This window comes from Erythrolamprus reginae, chromosome 1, assembly GCF_031021105.1.
Source record: "Erythrolamprus reginae isolate rEryReg1 chromosome 1, rEryReg1.hap1, whole genome shotgun sequence".
NCBI lineage: Eukaryota > Metazoa > Chordata > Lepidosauria > Squamata > Dipsadidae > Erythrolamprus > Erythrolamprus reginae.
In genome coordinates this window covers 187422297-187434496 of record NC_091950.1, presented here as the reverse complement: position 1 = coordinate 187434496, position 12200 = coordinate 187422297, and the positions used below count along the sequence as shown (strand labels likewise).

The window sequence follows — 12200 nt, the reverse complement described above, 5'->3', positions numbered from 1 at the left end:
GGCACGCATGCGCAGATGGTGTTTTTACTTCCGCACCACTATACCGCGGAAAATAGATTAGTGCGGGAGGTCTTGGAACGTAACCCCCGCACTAATCGAGGGATCACTGTATTATGCATCTTATTATCAGTCATAGCCAATGCAATACTATGCTTCCATATGGTATGGAATTTGATTGATTGATTTGATTTCTATATTGCTTTGAAGCAATTAATAGTCTCCTGTTAAAAATTTCAGGGACTCACATCAATTGCGTTACATCTTCTTAATTTATGTTCTTATAATAGTGGCATTTATAGGTAATCAAGTGTACATACTGAAGATTTTTTAAAAATCCCCAATTTCTATGCAAAGTTATTACTTTGACTTAAAATGTCATCCAATCTGGTTTTCATACCATAATTAGGGAAAGGGTCCCTGTGCATGTATGAAGAGTACCCTTCAGATTTAAAGATATCCTAGGTAGAGATTTCCATGTTCCCTTTAGAGCAGAGCTAAGTTATGTAACATTAAGCTTGGTTGATAGGTTTTATTTGTCATACAGAGTTAACAAATGCATTGCATGGATAAAACATCTTTTATTTACCCTTGATTTGTCTTACTGAAAACTCTTTTTGAATTACCCAAATGAATTGCTTCAACGTTTGCTCCACTTTCTGGAGTGATGATGTTTGCATAGTTTGGGGTTTTTTGGCTTTCCCAAAATGTTTCAAAGTAAAATGATTCCAAACATCATTTGTTTGTGTCTTAGACATGAATGCTCATATGCATTCAAAGTTTAATTTGAGAGAACGTTTTCTCTGACGGAGTGGACATCAGCGTTTGTGAGCAGAAAATAGGCAGCCGAATGGGTGCATAACAGTGAACCTCTGACCCACATTATTATCTTTGCGGAGAGCAATTTATTTTCCTGAACTCTCCTGGAATTACTTATACCTTCACAGCAAGCCCCAGGAGTCTATCCCCTAATCATGTTTGTTATCCTTTGGCAGCAAATGGATTAGGTTTTTCTCAATATTTCTTATCAATTTTTGGTACACCTTCAGTTCTGAAGAGTAAAGTCTCCTTTGATTCAGTTTTGATTCATGGTGACTTTATGCATAGGTTCATACAATTTTCTTGGCAACAGTAAATAATTGAATTATCTGACCCTCCTTAACATTTTGAGTTCAACCAAGGTCACCCAGGCATTGGTACCTAGCTGGGCAATCAATTCTTACTGTTACAAATAGCTCTACCGTGTCCATTTAGTCCTAAGAATTTACATTTCATTCTGGTCATGCTATTTAGCAAACTTTGCTTTGGGTGAAGGGAAAGTGTTAAAACAAAATTCTGAATTTAGTTAATGGCCATCTTGAAAATGTATCTACTACTTCTATAATTATTACTCTAAAATTCAGGGTATTCCGGGTTGGGCTACAGCCTGGACGGGGGGGGGGCCGAAAATGGACCTCCACCCCAGAGCACCCAATTTGCACTGAAAGATGTTGAAAGAAAATGCATAAGCCACACCCACAGTATGGTAGTAAAATTTTTGGTAGCCCTTCACTGCCTGTATTCAAAGATATCATAACAGGGTAAAAAATAAGGATGCAATTTTTGGGAATGACATGGGGTATGACAGATGGTAGATCATGATATTCAGGTATTATTTTTTTTAACTGTTTATACTGAGTTACATTACAGTCTCTCACAAACTATTTATAAACAGGTTTTGCTTTAACATTGAGCAGAAGAGTGGTTAATCTGTCCAAATTGTTAATCGAACAGAGCAAGTTTTCTTTACGTGCTGTTTAAGAATGCACCAGGAAAAGGTGAAGTAAGTTTGCTTATCCTTGTGATGAAGATCAGAAGTCATATTTTGAATTTTTTTTTATTTTTCCCTTTTTCTTGCACCTTTTATTCTTTTCTATCTCTCTTTTTTTCCCTTCAGTTTTATTTTGCACTTGTTTTTAGGAGTGTACTCAAACTTTTCAATATGAACTGTTAAAATGAAGAGTTTGCCACAACGAAGGTGCACATTTTCACATTTCTTTATGGTTAAAAAGAACCCAGTAATTAATAAACCACCTCTCTTGACGCAGAGCTCAGAAATGTAAGACAAATTGAAATGCAATTGACCTTATTCTATAAAAGCTGTCTGAATGGATGATGTGAATCTGTTAGACAAAAAAACATGTGTTTCTTACATTAGCAGAGGAGTTGCTGATTTCTACTTTAGATGCTGCAGCCTGGTACAAAGCCATTCTTTCTTTTAAGGAGATGGCCTCCTGGATCTCCAGAGGCCCGTGGTCACTTTCTTTGATGCCTCCTGAAAGCCCTCCAGCAAACTTTTTACCGTCCGTAGAACCTTGAAACAACAATAGAACACAGTCAAAATTTTATAGGATGAACATGTAGGGCAATTGCTTATTTTACAGGTAGACATCAAATATTTTCTTTTTTCCCCCCTAGAGGTCATTCAATCAGCATTGCGTAATGAAGTATGGCTTCTATTAAATGCAGGTACAAATCCTTCAAGCGGAAAATTTAAAAACAAACACAAAAATAGCACTGTGAACCATCACAAGCGATTGATTATATTTTTACATGTGCACACATGCACCACAAAATTACCACCTAGAACAAAGGGTTACAATTCAGAATCCATCAATATTCAAGTCAGCCAACAAGTAGCCAGCTGTCAGGTTGTGTTTTTCCTTTTCCAGCAGCTTGTTATAGTTACTGGGCATTTATTTCTAAATAATTTAAAATTATCCCATATTTTAAAAAGGGTTTGCCTCACTTCTTTCTCCATAACTTCCGTTCTCAGGTCTCTCCCCCTTTGCCACCATTTTCTTGTTAGAGAGAGGTGTTATTATATAAGGTTGTGGGTTTTTTTTTACAGTGCATAAAAATAAGATGATTTCCCTAAAAAGTTGAACACTTTTTTCATCTTCTTTTTTTTCTATTAGCACCACGATGAATTCAAAGAAAGGTCTTCAGATACACGCCAGAGTTAAATTTCTACTACTCAAAAATGGGGTAGATTCAAATCATCTCAAATTGACACTCTAAATAAGAAGAGTGACCAGAGGTGGGCTGCTAAGGTGGAATGGTGATGTGTGCTTGCCATTCCACCTTAGCAGCCCACCTCTGCCTATACCTACATCTATAAAAAGAAAGTAAAAACATTGCTATATATTTTTCAGCCATTCAGCTCTTTTGGGGTATGATGGGAACTCTTCAGATTTCATTTACTCAACACTAGATTTTGTCTTTGCCCCACTGTAATTTAAGTTTTATAATAATTGGTTATTTTGACCTAATTTGAAAAATTGAAAGATGAAGTCATTCTGCAAGAATGGAATCATGCAGAAGTGAGAACTTGTTATTTGATACTGTAAAAAATGGCTTTAAAAAAAAAATCTAAAATGTACATTATTTTCTTTGTTAACTTTACAACAAATTTGGCCATTTTCTTTAGCCTAGCAATTGATAAAACAATTCTGTCGTGTTGCTGTCATGATATTTTTTCTATTGACAGTTTAACGAACTTCTTAAATGTTTTATTAACTTCTCAGCTGTGCTAAGATATAACCTTTCCCGCAAGAGCGATCCGAACAATCAACATCTGTACATTAGACAATTTATATGACTGATGTTTTTCTAAGTTTATTCACATGGACCTTTTTTTCTATATATCAAAGAATCACAAAGTAAAAAATAAACAAGTTTAGAATCAGGCTTAGTTCAGAATTCCAATTTGCTACAAAGAATAAATCCTCTTTTCATACAGTTCCCATTCATTTCTTTAATGCTTAGTATATTGAGTAGTTGTGATTATTTGTACCCAGCACTCATTTGCTTTAAGTTCTTTGGTCTTGAACGTTGCTCCTTCCATCCTCAAACTACTTTTATCACAGCTGCTGCTTAGAAATTATTTTTAGTTTTCCCTGGCTTATAATATTCATGAGGTTACTAGAGGCCTGAGTAATTTTCAACTTCACTTAACTCTGACATTCAGGAGTTATGAACCAAAACCTTCTCCTTAAAACGCAAACTTGCAATAGCTAGAGAAATCTTCCAGATCAAGATAACCACCATTTTCGGGATCAAATCCTGAGGCTGAGTAGATTTCTCAAATCTGGCATTCACCAGATGTGAAGTGAACTCAGCACCCCGAATTCTCTGACAGAAGGCTGCCTTCTGACAAGGTCTTTGCAGCTGTCAGTTTGGCATGCCAGACATGGAATTTCACAATGTAGTATGACTGAAACTAATGATCATGGAAAGGTCTGATTTGGTTCACTTTAAGTATAGATTGAAAAGCTAGAAAAACCTGAGGGACCCTGAAATAGGCAGTGTATATCATACTCCACTCTCTGCATGGCTTCAGCTTGTTCGGTTATCAACTGGTCACAGGAGTGAAATTCAAAATTTTTCCTTACCGGTTGTTCTGTGGGTGTGTCTTGGTGGGCGGGACAGGGGAAGGATAATGCAAAATCCCCATTCCCTCCCCATTGTGGGGCCAGCCAGAGGTGATATTTGCTGGTTCTCTGAACTACTCAAAATTTCCACTACCAGTTCCCTAGAACCTGTCAGAACCTGCTGAATTTTACCCCTGACTGGTCAGGATGATCCTGTTTAAACCACGGAAGCTGTCTCAGATGAAAATTATTTGGGACAGGAACGACAGGATAGTGTTAGAGGGGAATGTTTTCTGTGTTCTATCCATGAATCCTCTAAGTCAATGTTTCTTAAAAGTTTTGCTCTTGGGACCCCTTCCTACCTTTAAAAGTTATGGAGGACCCCCAAAAAGAGGTTTTATGTCTAAGAGTAATATTTATCAATATTGACTGCATTAAAAATTAAAATGGATGCATCTGTAGAATATCTATTTATCAAATCATGTACCAATAACACTATTAAAGCTAGTAGACAGCAACATAAATAAAATATTTTTCATGAAAAAAACCTCTGTATTTTTAACAAGCAAAGAATACCGATTGTTTTAAAACAAAGATTGTTTTAAATCTTTGCAAATAACTTCAATATCTGACCAATTGTTTTGATTTCAGAGATCCTTGAGAAGATTTTGGTGGGGGAGGGGCAGGGTCCAAGACCACATTTGAAAACCAATAGCAATAGCATTTAGACAATAGCATAGTGCTTTTACAGCACCTTGTAAATGGTTTACAGAACCAGCATATTGCCTCCAACAATCTGGGTTCTCATTTTACCCACTTTGGAAGGATGGAAGGCTGAGTGAACCTTGAGCCAGTGGTGAGATTTGAACTGCTGAACTACAGCTAGTAGTTAGCTGAAGCAGCCTGCACTCTAACCACTGCACCATTGCAGCTCTAACACTGCTCTAATCTGCCTTATTCCATAGATAGTACTGAAGTCAGTTTGGTTGACGTTACCGATGTAGTCTGCTCTTGCTGAAAGTACCACATATTCAATAATAAACCTGATCACAATTTCATAACATCACTGCTACTAACTACCCACTATGAAAATTTAGCATAAATGTATCAAATATTACTTTGTAATATATATTTGTTCATTTCATACTAATTCATATAGCGGCTGGATTCTTTCGCCCCTTGTCTAGTCCCCCTTTTACATAGAACGGCATCAAGATACAATATATCTGCTACAAAATCAAAGATTACAGAATTAGGATGTGAGTGCTTTTTTACACACATACCTGAGAGAGGAGCTTTGGTTAAGGCTCTGAGCTTAATTGGACTAGTGGCTGAAATATATTTTTTGACAAGTGAGCATGGTACACAAATGAATGTAGACGCTAAAATAAGAGAGGGCATGCTGAGCTTAAGGACAGGTCTCAGAGATTTTTCAGGAAACAAAGAATAATGTGCTAATTTTACTGGGTAAGCAGCCACATAGCATGTACGTTCCATCATCCTCACTTCAACAGACAATACAGGAAATGTCACATCCTAAAGACAGAAGGCAATGTATCTCATAGACAGTAAGGGAACTTGATTTTTAAATGTGGTATGATGGGTATCATTTATTTTTTTGATTAGTGTATTCTTTTTCTTAGAAATAGAGGATGTATGGATTCTACCCCTGTGGTTCATCAGCCACAGCCAGTATAGATTTGGTACAATAAATCTTGGAACAATTCAATAAGTGGAACAGAAAAATTTGTGTAAGCTGTCTCTTGGGATCATTTTATGTGAACGTAACATAAACAAAATGCACACAGTGTATTTCCTTAAACATTCTTTGGATGTATTCATCTGTGGGAAGGTGAACTCTAGATTTGCCTCATCGTTTCTCTGTAGCTGAAAATATCTAGATTACACTGATGAATTAAAAAAATATTCGAATGAGTAAATACATAAAATTAGTTCTTATACTCCAGCTCATATATAGATACATACACTTCCAAATCTGAATGGTCACTGCACAGTACTTGCTATAACATTTGTTACAAGATTATTTTTATATAATTATATTATTATTATTATTATTATTATTATTATTATTATTATTATTATTATTATTTACATTTGTATGCCATCCTTCTCCAAAAACTCATATTGAATAGCTCCTTGGGCATGACTGAACATCAGGAAAAATTTTCTAATGGTAACAAGACTTTGACAGTGGAACCAACAGCCAAAAGAAATGGTTTACTCTGAAGGTCCCGAGGTTTCTCCCACCCAAATTAAACATTAAACATCTTTCTTTCCCATGGTCCACATGCCCATTACAGAGTCCAATCAAATCACAGCCCTAACTCCAGTTGGCTTCAGTCCACGCCTCCCACACCAGGTGCTGACCTAGTGAGAATGTTCTTGGTTCCCAGGAGAAAGAATTTTATTTTGGCTACAAGTCCCCAGCTATCCCCGGAGTCCTTGGAGGGGGGCGGCATACAAATCTAATAAATTATTATTATTATTATTATTATTATTATTATTATTATTAGTATTATTATTAGTATTATTATTAGTATTATTATTATTATTATCTCTGCCCCCCTTTTCCATTCCACACAGCTCCAACTAGCATTGCTGTGGCAGCCATCTTCAAATGCTCCCAAATAGCCATAGCACTTAGACTTATATACCACTTTACAATGCTTTACAGCCTTCTCTGAGTCTCTGGAGAGGGGTGGCATACAAATCGAATAAATCTAATCTAATCTTCTCTAAGTGGTTTACAGATTCAGCATATTTTCCCCAACATTTTGGGTCCTCATTTGACCCACCTCGGAAGGATGGAAGGCTGAGTCAACCTTAAGCCTGGTGGGACAGCTGAAGAAGTCTGCAGTACTGAACTCTAACCATTGTGCTACCTTGATTCATCAAAATGGTTTCAGGGATGACACTCAGCTAGATAGGTTTGAGCAAACGCTGGTCATCCTTCTGTTGGAAATGTATGCAGGTTAGACCCGATGGAACGTCCTCTGTCAATTCTTCAGTTCAATCATTTCACGTGCACATATTTTAAGCTCCTGAAAAAATTTATTGTGGAGTCAGAAGCTCAAGAGTTCATGGGGTAATTTAAATCAAAGCTCTTATTTAGTCTCAAGACCATACCTATCGCTTTGTGTTCACCAGCTTCTTAAGATTCCTATGGGTACTTATTGTAAGAGCCAACGGTTGTAGGTCATATCTCTAGATGCACCCCAGTGTCACACAGTTCCTCTAACCTCTGCTATTATGTTAGAAAGGAGGTCTTGACTTCAATAAATAGAGGTTTCTCCGAATACTGGAGCTCAAATTATGCACAGTTAAGTACTTGGAGAAGTCTCCACTCAAATTCATTCATTAAATCTCCCCTGCTATAATTGTGCTTGATGCCAAGAGGTAACATGTGAACATCATACACATATTAGCAGTGAAGGGCTACCAAAATTTTTACTATCACACTGTGGGTGTATCTTATGCAGGACACCCTGCATTTTCTTTCAACATCTTTCAATGCAAATTGGGTGCTCTGGGGTGGAGCTCCATTTTCGCTACCCCACTGCATTCCCCCCCATTAGGGCAGTAGCCCACCCCTGATACAGTAGTTTCAGTAATAGTAGAAGTCACAATTGATAGAAATCCATATTCACGGTTCAGTTAAAATGTGGATAGGTCAAACTCAAGAGTATTGTTTGTACAGATACTTTTTGGGGTGTCTACTTGGCTCTTTTGGAAAACTAAAATCCAAATGTGTCCAATGGTCCCTAAATATTGCTTACTGACGCTCTAGAAATTATATTAGTGTCCTATGCGTGTCCATTTTCATATATATTCCTTACCTGTATTGCCTGCATGTTTTAAAAATAATTGTACTTTCTCTCTATTTCATTTATTTAACTTCCAATATAAGTTCTTATTCCTTAGTTACTCCATTAACTAAGTTAAAAGTAATAACGCCCTCTTCGTAGAAGTTTCTGCAAGATGCTTCTGTGAAAAACTGAATAACTATCGTAATAAATCCATATCTGAAATTTTATCACCATCACCAGTGCAATACAGCATAGATGCTGCCTTAATACTAGTTTCGTTGATGTTTGCCATTCTGATCGAACTTGAAAAAAAGCTAAAGAAGAATTTGGTTTCAGATTTCTATCTAATCATTTTTTTGGTTTGTATTTTACATTCCTCAATTCTTCTCTTGCAATTTGATCTATGATCGGGAAAAAAGTTTTATCCGGTCCTTTTGAAAGAACACAAAGTGCTAATATTTGTTATCAGTTGCTCAAAGACACAGACGCCTGAATAAGCAAAGATCTTGAGAGTTGCATTATATCAAAATAGTAGCCATAGTCTGAATTCACCACTAGGTGGAGTCTGTCTGATAGCTACCTGGAAAATATGCTGTTCTAATACAGTAGCTGGTAAAATGATACAAATACAGCCAATTCCATTTATTATAATTATGTTCCAGTGTTATAATTATGATAAGAATGAGCGATCTGCCTGCATACTTTTATCATTTCTTTCATATTACATCTAAAGAGAATTTAAACATTATTTCAAAAGATAATGCTTCCAACCAGAGAACTTCCATGGTAAGCAAGATTTGGTCAAAATTGAGGAAAACTAGAGGAATGATGGAATGTATACTTTTTTATCAGATCTCACTTTGTAATCGTTCTCATATTCCTCTTTAGTGCTTCTATAAAAATGCATATTGAGATAGTTTTGTGGGATTTCCTTCCTTCCTTCCTTCTTTCCTCCCTCCCTCCCTTCCCTCCCTCCCTCCTTTCCTTTCCTTTCCTTTCTTCCCTCCCTCCCTCCCTCTCTCCTTCCTTCTTTTCTTCCTTCTTTTTCCTTCACCCTTTCCCTATTTTTCCTTCCTTGCTCTTTTCCCATCTTTTCCTTTTCTGTCTTTCTTCTTTTCCTTTCCCTTTTCCTGTTCAAATGCAAAAGGGGGAATATTTCTCCTTTTGTTTTGTTTTCAGTTTGCTTTGACCGTGAGAACAGAGCTCAGTAGGGGTGCGTGCACAGCACCCTCACCCATTTTTGGCCTATATGGCATCCTGCAGCCCTCCACCAGCAAAAGACAGAGTGCTTATTCTCTCTGCCATAGCCACCACAGGAGGCCATGCTTATGCTATTTCCAGGACGGCCCCATGGGCCAGATCTAATCACCCCATGGGTTAGATCCGGACGGCAGGCCTTGAATTTCATACCCCTGTTATATATATGTGAATAAACTATCTCAATGTACTTCTTTTACGATGGTCGTTTTTCTCTATATTCCATTCAATTTCATTAAACTCGTCATGACCTTAAATCTTCTTGTTACACTTCACAGAGTTCTCAAGGACTCCATTCCTGTTGTATTCGACTTATTTTTATGCAGCATTTGTATTGACACAACAACTCACATTAGAAATGAGTTAGATGCATGCTCATAAGCATAGCCATTTTCATTTCTTTAACATGTGTACACACATTTTTGCTCCAAACTACATGCTATCATTCGACTACTATTTGCATCTTAAACACTATCCCCCCATTTCCTCATCTTTGGCAATCATTCCACCAAGAGGCAAAAATTGAACTGTTTGCTCTGTTTTTTGACAAATCATGAGTAAATTGCAATCATTCACTCTGTTTTTCTCTGACAAATGCAGCTACTTTGATTTTTATATGTTATTGTCAGTTAATACTATTCATTCTTTCATACTATTTCCAGCATATCATTCTGGTTGTCAACTAACAACATGACATTAGATATATATTCATGTCCCTGACTTGAGATGTGTATTAGCAGATGTGCCTAATACACATCTCAAACAAACAATTCTTATGCATCCACCCATTAAAGAATCAAGGACATCAGCATGCCTGTCTTACTCTCTGTTCAATGTTCAATGGTTTGCAATTTTATTTATTTATTTATTTATTTATTTATTTGGTTGGTTGGTTGGTTGGTTGGTTGGTTGGTTGGTTGGTTGGTTGGTTGGTTGGTTGGTTGGTTGGTTGGTTGGTTGGTTAGTTAGTTAGTTAGTTAGTTAGTTAGTTAGTTAGTTAATTAGTTAATTAGTTAGTTAGTTAGTCCAATACACAATGAGGGTTTTAGTGGGTATATATCTATATACACATAGTAAAATACATGATGAAGGTTATAGAGGAGATACTCATAGTAAAATATATCTAAGAAATAATAGAAAAGAAGGTATATAATAGAACATATCAATGAAAGAATAGAAGAAGAGATATAGGAATAGAAGAAAGGAGTAGGAGATATAGGAGAGCAATAGGACAGGGGACGGAAGGCACTCTGGTGCACCTGTACTCACCCCTTACTGACCTCTTAGGAATCTGGATAGGTCACAGTGAGAATAAATATTCTATTTATTCTCACTGTGCTTTACTTCCCTATCAACCCAGTCTTACCACATTCAGCAAACAATAATCAATTCACTAATCATGCAAAACATTCCATAATTTACACCATTTTATTTCATATTTCCACTAAATCAACAAATGTACAAACTACAAAGAGTCAAAGATGTTGTGCTTGTCAGTTGGAAAGCTGATAGTGTGAGTTTGAGACCTGAGAACTGCGTGACGGAGTGAGTCCCATTTACTTGCCCCAATTCCTGCCTATCTCTCAATTCGAAAGCATGCAAATGCAAGTAGATAAATCGGTACTACTTCAGTTGGAAGGTGACAGTGTTCTGTGCACCTCAGCGCATAATCATGTTGGTCCAGTGAAGGGCTACCAAAATTTTGCTACCACACTGTGGGCGTGGCTTATACAGGACACCCTGCATTTCCTTTCAACATCCGGTCCTCTGGAATCAACTCCCCCCAGACATTAGAACGGCCCCCACCCTCCTTGTCTTTCACAAATTCCTCAAGACCCACCTATATTGCCAGGCATGGGGTAACTGAGACACCTCCCCCAGGCTTTTATATTTTATGTTTGGTATGCATGTGTTGTATGGTTTTAATTGTTGGGGTTTTATATATACTTTTTTAATATTAGATTTGTATTACTATTATATTGTTTTTGTTATTGTTGTGAGCCACCCCGAGTCTTCGGAGAGGGGTGGCATACAAATCTAATAAATTATTATTATTATTATTATTATTATTATTATTATTATTATTATTATTATTATCTTTCAGTGCAAATTGGGTTCTCTGGGGTGGAGCTCCATTTTCACTACCCCCCTGCGACCCCCCCCCCCATCCGGGCAGTAGCCCACCCCTGTGTTGGTCACATGATACTGGTGGGATCTAAAAATTTTATGCCGGTTCTGTGGGTGTATCTTGGTGGGTGTGGTGTGACTTAGAGGGTGGGCTTGGTGGGTGTGGTAGCGAAAGGATACTGAAAAATTTCCATTCCCTCCCCACTCCAGGGAAAGGATACTGTAAAATCTCTGTTCCTTCCCCATTCCAGTGGAAGATTACTGCAAAATTCCCATTTCCTCCTGATCAATTGTGACTTCAGAGGCATAGATGGGGGTGGGGCCAGTCAGGGGTGATATTTACCAGTTCTATTAACTACTCAAAATTTCAGCTACTGGTTTTCCAGAAATGATCAGAACCTCCTGAATCCTGCCCCTGCCACATGGCCAGGGAAATGTCTTCAGATAATGCTAACTCCCTCAGCTAAGAAACGAACATGAGTACTGTTGAATATGTATTGGGTTAATGTAAATAGTTGAATCCGAAATGATTGAATGTGATTGGATTAGAAGTTGACCGGGAAATTCAAGACAGTGACAG

At 37.2% G+C, this 12200-nt stretch overlaps 1 protein-coding gene across 1 annotated transcript in view; it reads right to left on the bottom strand.

The window, feature by feature from the left end:
• Window positions 1-12200, bottom strand: part of XIRP2 (xin actin binding repeat containing 2) — a 227915-nt gene that overhangs the window by 90272 nt on the left and 125443 nt on the right. Inside the window, exon 3 of the mRNA XM_070731703.1 lies at window positions 2190-2350. Within this exon, the coding sequence (XP_070587804.1) occupies window positions 2190-2350 (161 nt within the window). The remainder of the gene's footprint in view (window positions 1-2189; window positions 2351-12200) is intronic.